A 19,195-nucleotide genomic window follows, 5' to 3' on the forward strand; every position below is an offset into this window, starting at 1 on the left:
CTCCATTGGACGAGGGGATTTATAGGAAGGACTCTCTGGAGACTGTCGTTTTAACGGGGTTAGGGGTGGGTGTGCAGATTTCAGTACTAGAAGACGGTTTTTTTTTTTTTTTGCTGCACAACAAAGAGGGGGTGAGGATGGCGAGAAGCCCCACCTGGGAGGCAGAAACACCCAAATGGCGCCTTCCCCTGCTAAGGCTCAGGTGACACGGTGACAGATCTGAATCTTGTTGCCTGGAGGGACCCTGGTATTCGGGAAGGGCGCCCAGGGCAGTGACCCAGCCCCAGCAACGCCTCGGTTTGTTTCCAATTCCAACTCAAATTGTAGCCATACTCTCAGGAGGAATCCACATTCACCCCCATTAGGCCTCTTAGTTGGGGCCACCCTGCGCTTGCCCTGCCAGGCCCCTTGTCTGCCTGAGCTCCGGGCTTGAAGGCTGCAGGGTCAGAAGCGCCAGATCTTTTCCAGCCCGCACTCCTCCACCTGTGCCTCGGGTTCTCCAGACCAAGACGCACCTGGGCCGGGAGAAGCCGGAGGGGAGGTGTCCGGAAAGGACCCCGGCTCCCGAAAGTGGCCTAGCTCCGGCGCTTCCGCACTCGGTACTCACCTGGGGGCCGCGGTAGCAGCCCAACGGGGCGCGGAGACCGGAGCGCACCGGCCCACCCCGGAGACGGAGGTGCGGGATGCCCCGGGACGCTCGGGGCAAGACGCCTGGCCTTAGCATGGCCGCCCCCCGACGCGGGGCGCGCTGCCCTCAGCCGCCGCGCCCGACCGAGGACCGACGGGTCCAGCGCCGCTCGGCGTCCCGGGCGGTGGCAGAGCGCGGAGCTGGCGGCGCCTCGGCTGTTTGTTTTTGAGCCGCGGAGCCCGAAGCTGCAGCCACCGGGTTGGGGCGAGGGGGAGGGGCGGGGGCGGGAGGCCCGCGGGGGGCGGCGGCCGGCGGGGGCTTCGGAGGAGCCGGGTTCTGGCGCGTTGGCCCCGACACCCCCTCTGCGAGCGCGGGGTGCGGGCGGGGACCGAGGGGGAGTTCGGGAGGAGAGCGCTCTGGGGCGACGGCGAACGAAAGCTTTTTAATTAGTAATAAAACGCAATAAAACGCAGCAAAACCAGCCCGAACCCGCGTCCGAACTATCAGCGCATTTGTGGTGGGGGGTTAAATCCGAGGAAGTCGCGCAGAAAACCGCAGCGGCCAGTCTCCTCCTCGGCCCGACTTGGGCAGGAGCCGCAGCGCTGCGCGGGGCAGGGCGGGGGGGACGGTCACCTCGCCTTCAGGGCTACCTGGGTCCTTTTAAAGTGTCCAGGGTGCGGGCCCCGGGCGGGAGCGACGAGCACGGAATGTTTTCTTAAAGGGCCAGTTCCGAGCTGCACTGAAAAGGGGGGGGGGGAAGAGGGGGGGAGAGAGAGAGAGAGAGAAGTGAGGTGAAGACCGAGAAGGCATCGGAGAGCCCCCCAATCCCGCGCCGAGGCGGCGGCGGCGGCGGCGCGACGAAGACGATGATGAACACATTGCAAAGTTTTTTTGGCCCCGGCGAGGGGTGTCAGATTGAGTGCTCTGTGCGCATGTGCGAAGGTGTCCAAACTGACAATGCTAGGGAGATGAAGATAGTGTGTAGCTGCTTCTGGGCTCAAGGAGGAGGAGAGAGATTCCGCGAGCCGACACCATGCGATCCAAGGCGAGGGCGAGGAAGCTAGCCAAAAGTAAGTCTCCCGCGCTCGACCGCGCCGCGTCGCCGGGCCCGGGCCGCGGGACCGGGGTACCCGGGCCAGGGGTGCGCGTCGGGGCGCGGTCGGCGCGCCTGCGGCTCCGGCCCCCGGTCGACCGCGCGGCCCGGGGGCTGCTCCGCCTCCCGTGCTCCGGGGCGGCCGGGCTCGGCACGGAGGCTCGGGGCTCCCGGGCCGCGCGCTCCCCGAAGGCGCCGGCCCCCTCCTCGCCGAACCCCCTCCCCCCCACAGTGTCAGGCGCTCGGGCCCGGGAACCCGAGGCGCGCGGTGGGGGCCGGGGAGGGGGGCGGAGGGGGAGGGCCGGGGGTGGAGGGGAGAGAAAAGCGAAAGTTAGCGAAAAGTTGACGAAAGGGGAGAGTAACTTTTCCTCTCGCTCGCTCTCTCCCTCTCTCTCTCCGAGTGGCTCTCAGTCCTGGTCAAATCATATTCCGGGCTTTTGAAATAGTGGGCGCTAGAGCACCGCCTTTGGCGTCCGCCAGCCGGGCTCAGAGGAGGGAGACCCCGAGCCGGGGAGGGGGCGGAGGAGGGGGCGCGGGTCGGCGCCCACCCGGCTCCCCGGGAGCAAGGGCAGGGTTGGCGCAGGCAGGACGGCCGCAGCCGCTGGGGAAGCAACATGGAGACTTTTTTTTTTTCCTGAGCTCGGAACTGTGGTCACGAAGTTTATTCCCAAGTGGTGCCCCGCGTGGTGGCCGGCGCTCCTCTGTGACTCCGGCAGTTCGCTCGGGCCGCCCGGTGCCGGTGCCTCCAGCCGCTTTGCGACCCGCCGCTCTTCCTCACTTGGTCTCGCTCCGACCCTCCCGCACACGGTCTCCCTGGCACCCGGGAGGCCCAAAGGGACGAACTGCCCCGGCGAGACTGCCAGGGCTCGGGTCTTACTTTCTCTTTCGCTCCGCCTTGGGCCGAGCCTGGGGCTCTGCGAGCAGTGAGCCGCGCGGGCCGGTCCCTACCGAAACCCGCGAACTCCGGTCGTCCGCACCACCGCCACCGCGTCTCAGAGCAGCCCGCGCGCCCTCCTAGCTCGGTGGCCGGCGCCATCCGCTACGAGTCCGGGCTGGGGGCTTCGGCCCTTGCAGCCAGCAGGTGGGAACCGGCTGCACCGCAGCCATGGAAACGCGGCTTCAACAGACCTGGCCGTGGCCCGGCTACAGCGAAGCGGTGAGCGCTGTGCGCAGAGGATACGAATCGCTCATCCCTGCCGCCCCCTCGTTTACCGAGGGCCCGCGAAAGGGGCGTCCGGCAGGCTGGCTCAAGGTCCCTTCTTGATCACCAGGCCGTTCGGGCTGCCTCTCCAGGATTGGATCCTGCCTGGCTCTGCCTCGCGGCTTCCAGAGCTGAACTCTTAAAAACATGAGCCCAACGCGGGTAGGATTTACGATAGTTTTCCGAAGCCTGGCGCTTTCAGCTCCGGGACCCTGCCAAACTTGGCCCCGGATGCCTTAGGCCGCGTGCCCACCCTGCAGGGAAAAGCAACTTCCAGCCTCCACCAAGCTTCCCTGAGCTCTGCGGTTCGTGCGTGGCCCCTGGGTTAGGAGCCCCTTTCCCACCGAGCTCTGTCCGGCTGCCCTTGACCTCGGCCTCCTGGGCCACCCATGACCTCTGACCCCTCTTGGTGCGAACAGGGCTAGTAGTTTTCCCAGCGGGTACGAATGAGCTGTGTGCGAACTGCGTGACTATCCACGACGCACGGAGCGGGTGTGCTGTGTGCAGTCTGGTCTGCACCCTGGGCCTTTTAGGAGTCTTAGCCCCCTAGCTGCAGGCTGGCATGGTCAGGCTCTCTCAAGAGGAAGGACCCAGAGCTGGAAGGAGGAGAGTAAAACCACTGGGCTCCTTTTGTCGCTGCCGCCTTTCGTTGCAAGCGAGAGACTGGCTCAACGCACCCTGCACCCTGCGCGCGCGGGCCCCGGAAACTTCCCAGAGGTCCACAGCCGGTTGGTGCACTGCTTGGCCTCAGCTCCCCGCTGGCTCCAACTCCAGGTGGGGAAGGTTTACCTGGCCCGGCCTTACTTAGGGATCGGAACTGAACAGGCTACGGTCTTGAGGCCTTCCCTAGAGGACACAGCCGGTGGAAGTGCACTGTTGAGGCTCCCCTTTGCCGGGCGTCCTTAGAAACTGCCCTCGGGAAGCTTGCCCGACAGGCCCAGAGTCCCCTCCGCTTGGGTGTCACTCTGAGATCCAGTTCCAGGCTGTGTGACTGCTGTCACCAAAGCCCCCCTAAGAAGGTGGTTGAGACGGCCCGGGGATGCAAGGCCTACTGAGGACTTTTGGATCTCATTTGATAATATTTTAAGCAGATGTGGCAGGCTCCTGGAATACCTGACTCCACTACCTGGAGTAAAAGGCTGGCAAGCAGACACGCAGCAGCCAGCCCAACCCGCCTCTTGGGTCAGGGGAAGGAGCAAGGTCATGGTTATTCAGGTTTTTCTCTCTCAGGGCCCTTGAGCCATGACTGAGGCTGCACCGAGGACAGAAGGACAGCTGGGACAATGGGTGTGACCTCAGGACGCAGGGCTTGGGGGGCCTGTCCCAGGGTGTGCACCTTGAGGTGTAATTTCGTTTGTATCTATTTCTTGGTGTCCCTACTACAGACCTCTGTCTGCGTGGCTTACTCAAGCTGGGCCTTTCAGGTGTCCCACTTGTAGGGGCCCAGAGTAGAGCCTTGTGTTGAGTCTTGTAAGCATAGAGGTGTCTGAGGTGGGGGTGGGGGTAGCCCCAACGGGGGAAACTAAGCCTGAGCTGGGGCAGAGTGAAGATAGTTCAGGGAAACGGGTCCCCTTACCCAACTTGGGGCTCGCTAGTAAGGACACGAGGCTGTCCTGACCCTACATTTGAAAAACCAAAATACTTAACAGTCATAACAGTCACTTATTCCTGCCTCTGTTACGATCCAGGTGGGCAGGAGGGGGCCTGGCTGGTGCTGGTGCCGTCTGTCCTGTCCTTCCATACGCAGCACAACCAGGAAGGCTATAGCTGGGAACCCCACCAGAGCAGCACTTAGAGATGCGATTATCTGTCATGGAGATGACAGACCCTGTGGTCCCAAACACCACACATCCCACCCTGCTAGGTGTGGGACTGTGTGTGTGTGTGTGTATGCGTGTGTGTGTGTGTGTGTGTGTGTGTGTGTATGTGAGTGTTGCATGTGTTGGGATTGCCGAATTGCTAATTAGCTTAATAATTATGGGGAGCAGGTTGGGTTGAAGGACTGGGGAGGCCCAGCTCAAGGCCTATGCCCTTCCCTGTTGAGACAAGCAGAGGCCTAGGCTGTCTGGCTCTTGCCCTTCTACCCCCTCCCCAGGGAAGTGAGAGCCCAGGGGACAGTCTTTCCTCAGGGAGCCACAACAGTAGCAGGAACCTGTAGGCGGGGGAATTGATTGTCTTGCCCGCTTTAGGCGAAAGGTGGGGCCTGCCTGGTAGAGGGGCAGCGGGGTGCAGGGCTGGCGGCCAGTGCCCTGAGGCTCTGGGGTATGTGCCACAGGCCTTGCTTCTGCAACTACTGGTTGGTGTTGGAGGTGTGTGTGTGTGTGTGTGTGTGTGTGTGTGTGTGTGTGTGTGTGTGTGTGTTTGTAAAGCAGGTGCTGGTTAGTCTCCCCTCAGGGGCATAGCCCCAGGGTCTGGAGGCCTGGGAAGGACAGGTGTGGATTCCTAGTCCTGCCTTTCTCCCCTCCACCCCCCACCCCTACCTGGGCAGTGCTATTGACAGAGAACTAAGTCCCTATTCTCTTGTTTGGAGGCTAGGTAAGGGTAGCAGGCAGCTCCCTCCCCCCCCCAGGGGCCCCTGCACTGCCTCAGCTGTGACTGCTTACAGGACTTCAGTGAGGGCATGATTAGCCCTCTGTTTTATTCAATTAGGAGGCAATTAGGGGGTCCTTGGGGGAGGGGGCTGGTACTGGTAATTAAGGTTATGTATAATTAGAGTTACAACAAAATTATCCTGGATTAAAAAAAACCTTTTGAGTAATTTCGTTAAAAAATTTCAAATGCCATTAAATACAATTTATCAGATTTTTGAATCAAACCACCCCCTCCCCCAAGGCCTTGGGGGAACAGTGTTAGCACTTTCCCTCAGGAGAGAACTTCGGTGAGGTGGAGGGAGTCTCTCTTGCTCTCTCTCTCTCTCTCTCTCTCTCTCTCTCTCTCTCTCTCTCTCTCTCTCTCTCTCTCTCTCTCTCTCTCTCTCTCTCTCTCGGCTTCTGCTTGGCTGAAAGGCAGCCTGGCTCAGAGCATAGATTCCAGCAGTCGTGGGCTTCAGATCACCAATTCCCCGGCACCTGCCCAGGGATCTCTATCCAGGTGCCGTCTCCCAGAGTCTGTGGGACCAGTCATAGTAGGTATCTCCGCTGCACCGACTTAACGCCTCTGACCTAGACACCATGACAACAGTGCCTTCCTACTTGGGGGCCACCTTCAGGCTTCCTGGGTGTTCCTGCCTGGAGTTTCCAGACTCTTCCACCTGGCCCAGAAACTCCCAGTACAAGGTCTCTCCCCTTTAGTGTCCAGCCTGCATTCTAGACGACTGCATACAGGTGTGCCCACCCACCCCAGGGTTTGAACTGGGGAGCAGGGGCAGGGGGGGGGGAGACCTGTCAGGTTAAACAAGGGGGAGGGTAGAGGGTAGCCTGCATTGTGAGTTGCTCTGCCTCTCTGTTCTGTGTGGCACCAGCTTGGGAATAGATCCTCAAAGTGCCTTTGGGTGCCCGTCCACCCTCCTGGGTTAGGTGTGAGCCGGCATTCCCTTCGCTCGCCCGGGGAAGGAAAGGAGAGGGTGTGGAACAGTAGGATGCCTCCAGAGGAAAGGGACCCCAAGTAGGTGCCCTTGCTCAACACCGTTGCAAGTTCCACACCTTCAGGGTTTCTCAGTGTGGCACTGAGACTAGAGCCAATTCCATGGCGTTTTAAAATAACTAATTTCTTTAACGTGCCAGGGTTAAAGCAGTTCCAGACCAAAGGCTTACAGTGGTCTGTTCTTAAAGTAGATCCCATGCATTATAACCCCGTGAATGCAGCCATCAGAGTTATCCCCCCCCCTTGACTACAGATTGGAATCCTATTTACTCAGGACTGGACTCTCCCCCTCCAGGGAGTGATTGCACAGCTTGCCCTCACCTGGCGGTGGGTACCCTCTCCAAGGGCAGATGCTAGGTTGACCAGGGATGACCTTGCCCACCCCCCTCCTCGCCTTCTGCCCAGCACAGTACGGGAACCTTGCATGGAGGTGTAGGAATGCCTGCTTACCCCACCCTCAACCTTTCCAGGGGATCCACCTTGTCTCCCTCAGGTCATTAGGGAGATGCCCGTACTCCATTGTGCTCCTGCTGCTGACACCAGTAGACCTCAGCTGCAGGATTAGAGCAAGGTCTTTGAGATGGGCTGTTGTTCCTTAAGGCTGGGACCTCCTCCTGGACAGAGCCACTGCGACCCTTCTGGGCTCAGAGTGCCCTTAGCTTTAGTGGTCCTGAAGCAAGGGAAGGGTGTAGTCTCCTGTTCTGATCACTCCCCATTCTTAGATCCTTTGCTCCCTGGAGGTGCCTCTCATGAGGAAGAGGGACAATACTCCCCGAGCAAGCTGGAGATAGGAGTGCCAGCCACTTGAGATACATATTTGTTCAATAGTTAACATTTTGTGTCAAAAAAGAAAAAGAGGGAGGGAAGGCAGATTCTGGTGAAGGCTTTGCTTATTTTATATCCACTATAACTATTTCTGTCCATGAAAATTGGCTTAATTATATCAATGGAATGTTTCTTTTTCAATTCTGTATGCAATTAGTCCATCTTGCCGGCTGCAATTTATTTTAATAAAAAAATAAACCAGTGGTGTGTTCAGTTCCTCGTCCCCTGGGGACAAATGCGATTGGTGTGTTTAATTTCATTAAGTACAATGTGGCCTACTGGAAAAAATGTCTGAAATCAGCTCTATGCGGCTTAAACACTGGCATTTGAAACAAATCATTATTGCATTAGCTGTCATACTGGTAATTCTAGAATCTAAAGAAAAAAATATATTATGGCTGTTTTTATAACCCTTTGCAAATGCCCTGTTAAAATAATTTATAATCATTTTAAAACATGGCTGGTCCTGGTGAATATTTCATCTCGTCTAAATACGGTTCTGCATTCTCCCGTGCACACTCACACATTTCCAACCCCCAAGTGCTCATCCCTCAGTGCTAAAGCAGTTCACGCCTGCGTTCAGACAAACCCCATGGAGGACAGGATCTCTTTTCTCTCCCCGGCCTGAACCCCACAGTTGAGAGTATGTGATGTGAGGCACAAAGTTATTGGGAACCTAGTGCAGCCAGAGGGCATTCCATGGGGGCGTTAGCTCATCCCGCCTTCTGGCTCAGGTGGGAAAAAAAATCAGTGCACATCTATGTAGGCCTTTATAGGTACGGGAACAAAACTGTCCACATCCTGTTTCTGAGTGCAGCAAGCAGGGATGCTCTTGTTCACGCTGGATTCCTGTTTGGGAGAGCAAAAATAGAAAAAAAGAAAAGAAATGAAAAAAGAAAAGGCACTTGGTGAAGGGTAGCATGATGCCCAGTCAGTTGGGAAATACGTGCATCCAAAAAAAAAAAATAGGGCTTGCTCTGGGGCAGTGCTCTGTGGGGCGTTGCGTGTGCCCGTGTGTGTGTTCACGTATGTGTGCTGGATCTACATTGCCCATGGAAGTCCTGGACTTGTCCGAGGTGAGTTTGTAGTGACTGAGAGCAGTGATGAGTGTGACACTGACTCCTTATTTCCACCGGTGTGCCTTGAAGCAGAACCAGAGGGTCTGGATGGAGGGAGTGGGTGGTGAGCTGCGGGGCGGGGCACGGGTGGGTGGTTCTTCGGGGGGCCTTGCTTCTCCCGGCTTCTGACTTAATGCTCCCAGGTGGTCTGAGAGTGTGGCTGGAAGCCCCTTCTGAGGCTGTTTGCTTGCTGATATAGCAGCGGCTCAAAGTATAAGTCTGTGTGTGATGGAGCCTGGTGGTGTAGCCTTGAAGTGAGTCCATTCCCACCTAGACAGAGGCAGGAGAGTTGTGAGTGGTGGGTGTGTGTCCCTTTCTCTGCCCCAGGCATTGCCTTGAGACATTGTCAGGAAGAAAAGGGACCAGATGATTGAGTAGGACATTGGGGAGCAGGGCTGATGGGGTTTGAGGTTTCCCAGGCGTTGGGGATTTCATAGGTGACTCTGCTTGGGCCTGTATGAGGATGTCTCACTCCCTCTCCTCGGCCTCCTGGTTTTACCTAGACGGAGTCAGGCAGACTTCCTTTCTTCCCCCTTTCTGACATAGGGAATGTTCTATATGAATTTCAATGTTGGCTGATGGTAGGGCATTTGGGGGAGACACAGCCGTCTCTAGGTGTCCTGGTAGGGCAGGAATAGAGTGTCTGGACTGTGTCTGGTGCTGGCCTCCCCAGATCCCTGGCTCTGGGCGCAATCCCCACCGAAGTGACCTCCATATGCCTGCAATTTGCTTTCCAGTCGGTACACTGTCGAGTTGAGAAATAAGTGGCTTTGTCTACTTTCCTACTTTAGAAAGAATAACAAAGACAAATGCTTAGTGCCAGTATCTAAGCCTGGCCCAAGAAACCCTGGAGGCTACCCATGAGGCTTCATATGGGCTTCGCCTGGCCTTCCCCACCCCCCACCCCCATCCCATTGCACAGGCTTAGGGGGACGTGCAGGGGACCTCCCTTCCCTGCTTTCTGGTGCCATGTGAACTGTCTGCCCTTCTGTGATCCCCGAACTCCACTGCAGCTGGGATTTGCCAGATAAGAAGTGAGAATACCTCAGAGAAAACAAGTCAGTTTTAACTTGGGTGAAGCCTTACAGCATCCTGATGTGTCTGACTCTGCCCCAAGCACTTTTAACTCCTTGCCTCACTCAGGGAGGGCTGCCTTGAAGGATCCAGAAAGGTCCAGTGTATTGTTTGGCCGATGCTTCTGCATAGGTAGGGGCTTATAGCCGTCAGATTGGCCCTCAAATGTGACAGGGTATCAGAGTGACTCCCCTCCAACACACACACACACACACACACACACACACACACACACTAACTTTTCTGTTTGGGAATGGGTTTGTCGTTCTCAGCTTCCTACCCTGCAAGGCATTGAGGTCAGGCGGAGAGTGCAGACCACCATCAGCTCAGGCCAGCTGTGAGACCTGACCATGAAGCCATGCCCACTGTGGGCCCCACTCTGCTCCAGCAGGGTCCCTATTTTGATTTCTTCCATTTAGCCGTGCCCTGAAATAAAACCACAACACATTATCGTTTCACTATTTCTTTAATTTTTTCCAACTCAGAAGCACAGGTGTGTGCTGTGTGTGCAAAGGGACTCACTGCGTTCAAAGCTTAGCTCCCTTCACCCCTCTTCCCTCATCCCATGACTTTTCTATCTCAGCCAAGCAAGTATTTCCAACGTTGCATCTGCCTTTGGGGCTGAAACAGCTGTTGGCATCTGCTGGCTCTTTCCTTATCAGAGGCCCCCTAGGCCCTCCAGGGTGGGAGCCTCAGGCCTGCCCACCATTCTTAGAAGCCCAGCACAAGGTCTAGGAGTCCACTGTGAGCTGGACTCTGACCTTGGCTCACCTGGGGCTAGGGGACCTTCCCCGCAGAATGGAGACTCAGGAGTTCACTCAGAGAAAGACATTGCCTTTAATCCTGGGTACTCTGTGCCGGGCACTGCCTCAGGGTCTGTGCTTCTATGTCCAGTCTGCTCAGATCGGGGGTAGGCCTGAGCCAGACCAACAGCTTCCTGACCTTGCCTGTCTTATCGCCCCTGGCCTGTTCTGGTGGAGGATGTCTGGGCCCCGCCTCTGCTTTACACTGGGAAAGCTTCACTGTTTCTCTAGCCCTTGGGCAGGCAGGGCCTCAGCCAGAGAGCAGGACTGGGTCAGCATGAAGAGCGGGTCCCGAAAACTACTGGGACTCTTTCCTGTGATGGATTTTAATCCCGTGTCTGCATTCACAAGATGACAGTCGATATTATACCAAAATGCAGATTTACATAATAGATTCTGGTTGCTCCTTGCAGCCAGGTCTCCGAGGGAAAGGGGCACGAGTCGAAAAGGCTCAGACATTTATATCTGCCCAACGGGCGGCCACAGTCTCCTCCGAGGGGCCCAGCCACATCAGTCCATAAAGCATTTAAACAAAGACGGAAAATCACGCTCACCGGAGGAGCCCGAGTGGTGACCACAGAGAGAGCCATGCGGTCCCTCCCGGGGCAAAGAGGAAGATGGCAGGACTTGCCTCAGAAGGCCCGGGTATTAATCTCTGGCACTCCCCTCCCCATTGCCTCCTTCCTCCCTGGAGTCTCCATCGAAACCCCACATGGAGGAAAAGCCACGCCATGAGAAGGCTGCACTGAGCTCAGTCTTTGGTATATGCTGGCTTGACGGCTTTCCAGGCCACATCAGGAAGGGACTGTCGGTGGGCCCCTCTAGCACACTGGCCACCCTGCCAGGTCAGCCCCAGGGGCAGCACCTGGATCGTCAGCATGCATGTGATCAGTACGCTTCCTACAGGTCCTGGGTCCCTTGTGAGCACCAGAGAATACCCACTGCTCCGAATAGAACAGCTAGTGTGGCAGCCAGCAGAGATATGGCCTGGCTTGTGGGAGTGGGGGAATGCCACCGTCCTCTTTGCTACCAGCTGCGTGCCTGAGTCAGTGGCTCCCTGGGAAACCTCTGGCTTTTCTTCCAGGTCTCTCCCAGGCTCTTATTCCTGGAAGGGCTGACACACATTCCTGAAGTACTAGTGCGTTCTTCTGGCCAGATTCAACAGTGCTGGGGAGAAAGGTAGCTCCTAAGGTGGGTTCCTCTTCGTCTGGCAGGCACGATGAAGCTGTCTCCATACGGCATGGTAGTCACACCAGGTGCTGTGTGAGTGTGCTGTATGTCTGCGCTTGCGTGTGTGTGCGCGCGCGAGTGCGCACACACATGTGCACCAGCGTGCACCAGGGAAGATCCGTTTGTCTGAACGGGGATTCATGCCTGCTTTTCAGAGGTGTCACATGCTTCCCTGCCCACGTAGTTTGGGGGGGGCGGGAAACGACACCCTGTGCCCTTAGCTCTCACAAGGTGTGGAGACAGTTGTCAGCAGCTGGTTGGTGCCAGGCCTACCCCCAGAACTGCTTGGCCGCTGATTGTCCAGGGAAAAGAACACAGGCCATGGCCGGCGATCTGTGAGTGAGCACTCTTCCTCATGTCTGCGGCCCTGAGGTGAAATGAGGAGGAGATGGGGCTGTTTAGACAATCCAGGGCCCTGGTGTTCTCGTTGAGAAAAAAAAATTACAGAATTAATGCTGCCAGTGTCAGGTTTCGAGATAATGACGTGCCTCTGTGTGAAAATATTAAATTGCAATAACATGCCGTGTGAGTACCCCTTTGAATAGGATATTCAGTTCCCAGCTCAGACTGAACGTAAGCTAGTGACTGACAGAACACAAATGGTGTCATAAGGCACAGAGGGCGGGTTGGGGGCGGGAGATTTACAGCTGGCCCTGGTCTTCTTGATCGGTCTTTCTATCTGGGCCCACCTCGACACTCTTTCTTCTACTTGATGATGCAGCTAATTATTTATTCATCATGTTAGCGGGAGGAGACACTATGGGGGGGCAGATCGATTTTTTTTCCTTCTTCCTTCCCCCTGGAAGTGATTTGACGTGACTTAAAACATAACGGTTGCTTCGCTGTGCAGGGCGGCGTCTTCAGACTGCCCAAAGAGTTCATTATCTCATCAATGCTGTCACCCGTCCGCCCGTCCATTTTGTGAAAATCCCGAGGGCCTGCTTCTGTGCCTGCCGCCTGCACACGGCGAGTGTCAGCGTGGGAAGCTGCTGTCTGGCGAGGCCGGCTTATTCTGGATTTGGTGCAGAAGGGTGCTCGCTGGACGGCTTCTTCCGGGCAGGTGGCAGCCACAAGTCAGCGTGGCAGGTGGAAGATCTTTTTTCTTTTTTAATGTCCCCCGAGGAACCTGTGGCAGCCAGGCATCTTCAGCGAGAGCCTGCCATTGATCCCTAATGCTTGAGACTTTTCTCAAGGGGCGGTGTGTACGAGAGTGCTCCGTGGAAGGGCGGTTTGGTGGCTGCACATTTGGCTGAGTGCCCTTAAGACGAAAGTTCTGTAAACGGTGGAGAGTAAGTGCTCAGAAGCCTGGGCAGATAGCCCCCCAGGAGACACTCTCCAGTTTCAGGACTGGGAATCAGAATTGCAAAGCAGAGGCCCTGAGTTTTAACTTTCCCTCCAAACCAAGGTGTTAATCTTACCTTCCCAAAGGTTAAAGTCCCTGAAAGCAGCAGCTTGGAATTGAATCTCATCTGCTAATGATGGTGCCAGTGCCCTCAAGTTCAAGCACACCCCTACCCCACCCCCGGCTGCACCTGGTTCCTGGCACTGGCAGACTCCATAGGGAACCCTTCTTCTCTCCTGTCCCAGCTCTCTTGTTGCCCAGGGTTTTAGGTTGCCTTCATCCTGACAGACTACCCTCATTCAAAGGGGAACAGGAGCTGGTGACCATAGGTGGGGGGGGGTAGGAGATGAGGATCCTGGGCTTTGCTGTCCTGGAGAGCTCCCCTCCCTGGCTCACCAGACTTAGTATGGTAACACAGAAGCATATAGCCCCTAGCCTGCCTCCACTGGGGTCTGGATAGATGTGTGGTCTTAACCTGTGCTGGGGGCTGGGAAGAGAGGGTGGTCCCCTATCTGCGGAAAGGAGGGAGTGGTCAGGGACAATCCCAACAAGACAGCTGGGTCTCCAGTACCGTGATCATGTGTTCGTCACCAGGGAGTGGTCACAGCCTGGCCCGGGTAGAGGGAAGGACATTCTGAGGGCCAGACCAGACAAAACTGAGCCAGCCAGGTTAGCTAACCGCTATCGTTGAGGCCTCTGGGCCCTCTATTGAATATGTAAAAGCAAAACTCAACACCAAGGACTAGTTCTGACCAGATGGCTCCAGGGCCAGCAGGCAAGACCTGGGGAAGAAGCTATGCCCTGGCCCCTGCTAGGTATGGGGAAGACCCCTATGAGCATTACCCCCAATTTACAGGCCATCTGTCGTTCTGGTGGCCTCTCTGAATTGAGTCCACCATCTTCGGCCTCACCCATGGCCCCTGGCTTTTGCTTTCTGAACTCAACACAGACGTCTACCACCTTAGTTGACCTTGGACCAAGTAATGAGAATAGATGGACAGGCATCAGGCTGACCCTTGGGTCTTGATATGATTGAATGGTTCCTATGTGGTCAGGTCAAGGTGGCCATAGAGGCCTAGCAGGACCCTCCTAAGGGGATATGGTTCTATTCTCTGTGACATCTGGGATCTAATGTGCGCCTCTGTAGGGCTGGGATAGCCTGGCCCATGTCAGAAGGTCACCCTCTCCATTTGGACGTGCCCTTAGGAAGGGAGCGCCGTTCACCTGCCAGGAACTTAAGGGGACCAAATCTCACCTGTGTGGCTCCCAAGGAGGCCCCAGGGTGAGGCTGTATTTAGTTGCTAGAGATGGAGCCCCAAGGATTCATCTTTCATCTTAATAAGTGCTAAGGTGGGAAGTACTATCCATAGTCCCTGGGTATGCTGCCTCAGGCTCTTTCCCCTGCTGGGTCAGAGTACAGCGAGAGGCCACAAGTCGGTGCAAATTTGTCCTTCCCCGGACCCTCCAGACAACACGACACAGCCAGGGCCCATTTTTCTTTTCTGTTTCCTCCAAGCTGCCAGCATGTGTAGGTATAGACTCACTTTCTCTGCCCCAGTGCTTGACCATGCTGGCGGAAGGGAACACGGATGCTGTTGCCCCAGTGCTCTTTGGAAGTGAAGTTCCCACCACCCTCATCTTTCCCCTTCCCGGGGGCTGATGCTCATCTTTACCTTGGGCCTGACATATCTGAACAATACAGAGCCAACATGGAAGAGTCTGCAGAGGTCTGTGTAAGAGTCAGAACAGAGCTTGGCCAGGCCCCGCTGTGATAATGGCCAGAACACTTGAACAACCCTTGTCCTCGGGTGCCAGGTTGTCATTGTTAGCAGCTATTTTGGCTTTCTGAAATGCTCGTGTTCTTTGGCTAAGGGAAGGTGTGTGTGTGTGTGTGTGTGTGTGTGTGTGTGTGTGTGTGTGCAGAGCAGAATGGTGAGCCTCCCTCGGTTTCATTTCCATGTTAACACACTTGTGCAAAATAGCTTGATGAGCAGTGTTCAAGTGATCGAGACTCCTTGGCTAAGCCTCCTGGATACATCCTCATGAAGGGATGCTCTCCTGGCTGGTAGATAGAAATTCAGTGTCCTATGCCTGTGTTAGTTCTGTTCTGGGATGGAAGGAGACATTAGAAGGCCACCATCTAGGCTGTGGACAGTTGGCAGCAGGGGTGTCATTGTTGGATTGGGGTCCATCCCAGATAAGGTTCTTCATGTTTCCACAGAGGACCACGGGTACTATGCCAACCTTTTGCTGAGGTATACTAGTTGCTCCGGAACACCTGGTACCAGGATGCAGTGCCACTGCATGGAAAGGGAGATGGCATTTAGCATCACCACAAGGAGGAGCAGGGTCCAAGGCCCTCGGCCTGTGCTCTCCCTTCTCAGGGGTCACCTGTCATCTGTGTTCCCAGGGCTTGGGGGCGGGTGTTAATATCTGAGCAACACGGTTTTTTTTTTTTGCCTGTCCCCTCAATTGCCTCCCTCCTGAGATTGTGTCATGCTTCAAACTTAACTCAGGGAGTCTGCTTGGCAGTCTGTGTGCGTGCACACTTGTGAATGCGTGTGCGCTCGTGAATGCTTCTGCCAGCACATGTATACGCTGCTGAGCACATGTGTAAGACACACCAGTGGCATGTGCTTCCAGAGACGGAATGGCATAAATGCCAGACACGGGAGACGGTTTTATCGGGTGTATACAGGAGTCTTGTTCGGGGAGGATCAACCATTCCTGGGTCTCCACACTCTCTAGACTGTGGATGGAGCAGGAGGAGGCTGTGAGAGGGGAAAGCTGGCTGTGGGCTTCCTCGGGGAGAAGGTGTTGGCATCTGTTGAGATATGATATGGGCCTTTCCCTCCTTCTCCCTCCTCTCATTACTGGGACCATGGTCTTGGGGGGCCCCTGGTTTTTGTCGAGGGGGATATCCCCTCAATCACAGCCCCCTAGATCTTGTGTCAGACAGACCAGAGCAGGGCACAGGGGTCTCCTCCAACCCTTTCAAAGGGATATTCGATCTGAACCCTGGGGCTCAGTAAGAAGATTCCAGCAAACCCAAAAGCTCCCGACTGGAGAAAGCTCTTTCCAGTGTCCAGACTCTGGCACGAGGCCCTTTGTGGGATTATCTGCCCCCCCTGGGAGGCACGGAATGCCAGGGTGAGGGGCCGTGGCAATGGAGAGCTGTGCAGGTTGCCGATAAAACGGGCTGCTTTCTGTGGCTGCTCTGTTTCCGAAACCTGAGGTGCAGCCCCAGAACGGAGGCCACTGTCCGGGAACATTTGAGCCGGGTGGTGGTGGTGGGGTGGGAGGTGGGCACTGTCCATTCTGTGCTTGCCTTTGAGAATTTGATTTGAAGCCACATCTGCCTCTACTCAGGGCTCTTGTCACCTGAGGGGTGGGGTGGGGTGGTGACGGAGTGGGTAGAAAGACGTCCACAGAGAGCTAGCAGAACTTCAACATGTTTGACTGGGCTTGGTGGACACTGTGGCCAGGGTCTCCAGGCCCCATTTTTCCTGCCTGTCCTTTGTCCCTCTGTATTTGTTATGGGTAGCTTAAGGTTGTATCTAGCCCCCAAGGCTGGTACTCAAGACCCATCTGGTCTTCCAGACCCTATCTGGACATGTCCGTAGACAGAAGCCTCAGAGAGAGAGGTGTCGTGTTGCTGAGGCCAAAGCTGGGAGGTGCTCAGAAGCCTGGTAAAGCTACAGTCATGGGAATCTGGACTGAAGTCATCCTGCAGCCAAGATGGTAGCTTTGTCTTAACTGCCAGCAAGGCTGAGAGTACCATAAAGGTGTGGCTTTCGCCCTCACAGAATAGCCACAAGCCATAGTGTAGAGGAGCTCCCCTCCCCGAGAGCCCCCCCCCCCGATAGTGGAGCATGTGCTCTTAGAGTCTAGCTGACAGTGCATAGCATAGGCTTGGGGCTCAGACAGACCAGATGCCGTCCTGCAACCTGTTTTAAGCTGTGTGCCCAGGTGACAAGCCCAAGCCTCTCCCCATCTTCCCACTTGCCATGTGATCTTGCCTCAAGGTCTCGGACTCTCTTGGAGGCCACAGTGGAGGATTCAGCAGATGCCCTCGAGTTGTCTGGGTTGACCTTTGGGGTCTTAGAGTAAGTGGGTGGCAGGTTTTGGTCAGATTCCTTCCCCCAAGGATTACTGAGGTTTGCCTCAGGCCTCACAGGGGTCTGACAGGGTTTCTGGTGCTCTGTGCACTACAAACATATGGCCATGTTGACTAGATGGCGGCAAAGTAGCTTTTTCAGAGCTCAAGCTGACTGCAGTGGCCACAGGCCTGGTCCAGGCATGGCCCACCACTCAGCTTTGGTGTAATTTAGGGGCCTCGGAATGAGTGCAAGGGCGTTGGCATCCGGGACTCGGTGACGGGCAGGGGGTCTCAGTGGAGGCTGGGCAGGGGCCTCTTGCTGAGATTTTGGGTTCCCCCCCTTCTTTTTCTGGCTTACACATCAGGTTCCTTTCCTTTAGGACAGAAAAATAAGTGGAGCCGGGCGTTGGTGGCGCATGCCTTTAATCCCAGCACTCGGGAGGCAGAGGCAGGTGGATCTCTGTGAGTTAGAGGCCAGCCTGGTCTACAAGAGCGAGTTCCAGGATAGCCTCCAAGATAATACAGAGAAACCCTGTCTTGAAAAACCAAAGAGAGGGGGGGGGAGGGAGCGAGGGTAAGGGTCCTGTGCTTTCCCACTCAGGCCATGGCCTAATCCAGCTCCATCGGGTGTCGCCTGTTCAGACCCTGGCTCGCGTGTTTCTTTCTACCTGCAGTTGCTAAACCAAGCAGACAGATTCCCTTGGCCTGAGTCTCTGTTCAGTGATGAAAGGAGGCTCTGGCACGTCCACTCAGAACAGTAGCCCAGGACCGCTACCAAGGAACTTCCAGTCCACATAGGAGATGCTAGACTAGCTGGAGTTGTTGGCATGCTTGCCTCCTCCGCCTCCGGGCTTCCCGAGTCACCTGCCGCTTTGCCTGAGCATTTCCTGGGCTGAGCTGGCTCCGCAGTGGCCGCTGAGGATGATTGAGGGGTCCTCCCGGGGCTGTGACGCAAGCAGAGTGGGTGCCTGGTTCTCTACTTGGGACCCTTTGAACGGTGACATTTTTGTTTTCAGCCACTAGGTCTTCTGCAGTGGCTCAGTTATTTGAGACTAGGGAATAACTCTTGGCTTACTCTGCCAGTGTTTGCTTTCCTTATTTTTTTTATGAATTATGGCTGTTAATTAGACAAAAGCTCTGTGGAAACGTGTCAGGCTTGGAGATTTCCACCAAAAATAAAGGGGGGGGGGAACCTTCCCAAAATTTCCGGGAGTGGAGAGCAATGAAGTGATGGGAGTCTCCAAGATAGATCTGGCATCACTCATCTTCAATGACTTTTTATTTTTAAGGAGGAAAAAGAAAAGCTGAAATCCAAGGTAGTTCTCATGCTAATACCCATATGCTCGTAGGGAAAGCAAACTGAACCTGTACATTTCTGCCTTTCCTCGTGGCGGCTGTGGCCCTCTCTTAGAAGGCTGGTCCTGCACTCTGGGTGGGTGTTGGTCAACTCCAGCTCAAGCTCTGGGCCCAGGCAGGTGCAGAGAGCGCAGCTGAGTTGGCAGCAGAGGGCAGGATTGGAGCTTCTCTGTCCTTTGCCACAGAAGGACATGGTCTTGGAGCCCGGTCTAGCTGCTCCTGGTTGAGCCAGGCCTGGCATGAACTATTTCCCATATTAGGGTCAGGCCAGCAATCCGTCCTAGTGGCTCAGGTGACTCAGCTGCAAATGAGGAAATCCACATTTCTAGAGTTTCTGAGAGGCAGTTTGTAGGTCAGAGGAGAACGATTTTGATGGTGTGTGTGTGTGTGTGTGTGTGTGTGTGTGTGTGTGTAGGGTGGATGTCCTTAGTCTCCAGCACCAGTTCCTCAGACGTTGTAAGCTTAACATTTATTGCCATCATGTGAGATGCTTGGTGGCGGTTGTCATTTTCCCCCCCAGAAGCCATCTCTTGATCATGTGGCCATTCGTGTAGTGTATTTATTTTTACCTTTTTTATTTTTTTGAGTGACCTTGGGATGCCTTTGGACAAGTCTCTGGTTATTGACAAATCAATCCCCGGAGAGTTTTTCACACGTGTTGCTGCGGCTCTGGGTAACTCCTCCATTTTGAGGATCAGACTGAGTTTATTCTTGGAAAAACCTGATTTCCTTCTCGCCCCTGCTCTTTGGCTTTCCCCGCTACATTCCTTCTGTTGTCCTGATTCGGTTTGGTGAGGCCTCTTTCACCTTCCAAAGTCAGCCCCTTAGTGTGGAGATTTATGAG

The 19,195-nt window shown here is 55.5% G+C and overlaps 1 protein-coding gene and 1 long non-coding RNA gene across 12 annotated transcripts in view; one reads left to right on the forward strand and one right to left on the reverse strand.

Annotated features, from left to right (window-relative positions):
• Window positions 1-1,051: 1,051 nt before the first annotated feature.
• On the reverse strand, window positions 1,052-3,625 carry LOC121135748. Its single transcript, XR_005872863.1, has 2 exons — window positions 2,599-3,625; window positions 1,052-1,367 (listed from the first exon to the last, which is right to left on the reverse strand). It is a non-coding gene; the product is annotated as an uncharacterized LOC121135748 (long non-coding RNA).
• Window positions 1,393-19,195, forward strand: part of Prdm16 (PR/SET domain 16) — a 329,501-nt gene continuing 311,698 nt past the window's right edge. For 7 of the 11 annotated variants that reach the window (XM_040734877.1, XM_040734879.1, XM_040734881.1 and 4 more), the window contains exon 1: window positions 1,394-1,698. In XM_040734877.1, coding sequence (XP_040590811.1) covers window positions 1,662-1,698 — 37 coding nt within the window. In that variant the 5' untranslated portion in view covers window positions 1,394-1,661. Of the gene's footprint in view, window positions 1,699-19,195 lie in introns of all 11 variants that reach the window. The other 4 variants (XM_040734886.1, XM_040734887.1, XM_040734885.1 and 1 more) reach the window with 2 other exon arrangements.

Source organism: Mesocricetus auratus, unplaced genomic scaffold (genome assembly GCF_017639785.1).
Source record: "Mesocricetus auratus isolate SY011 unplaced genomic scaffold, BCM_Maur_2.0 Super-Scaffold_100042, whole genome shotgun sequence".
Classification (NCBI taxonomy): Eukaryota; Metazoa; Chordata; class Mammalia; order Rodentia; family Cricetidae; genus Mesocricetus; species Mesocricetus auratus.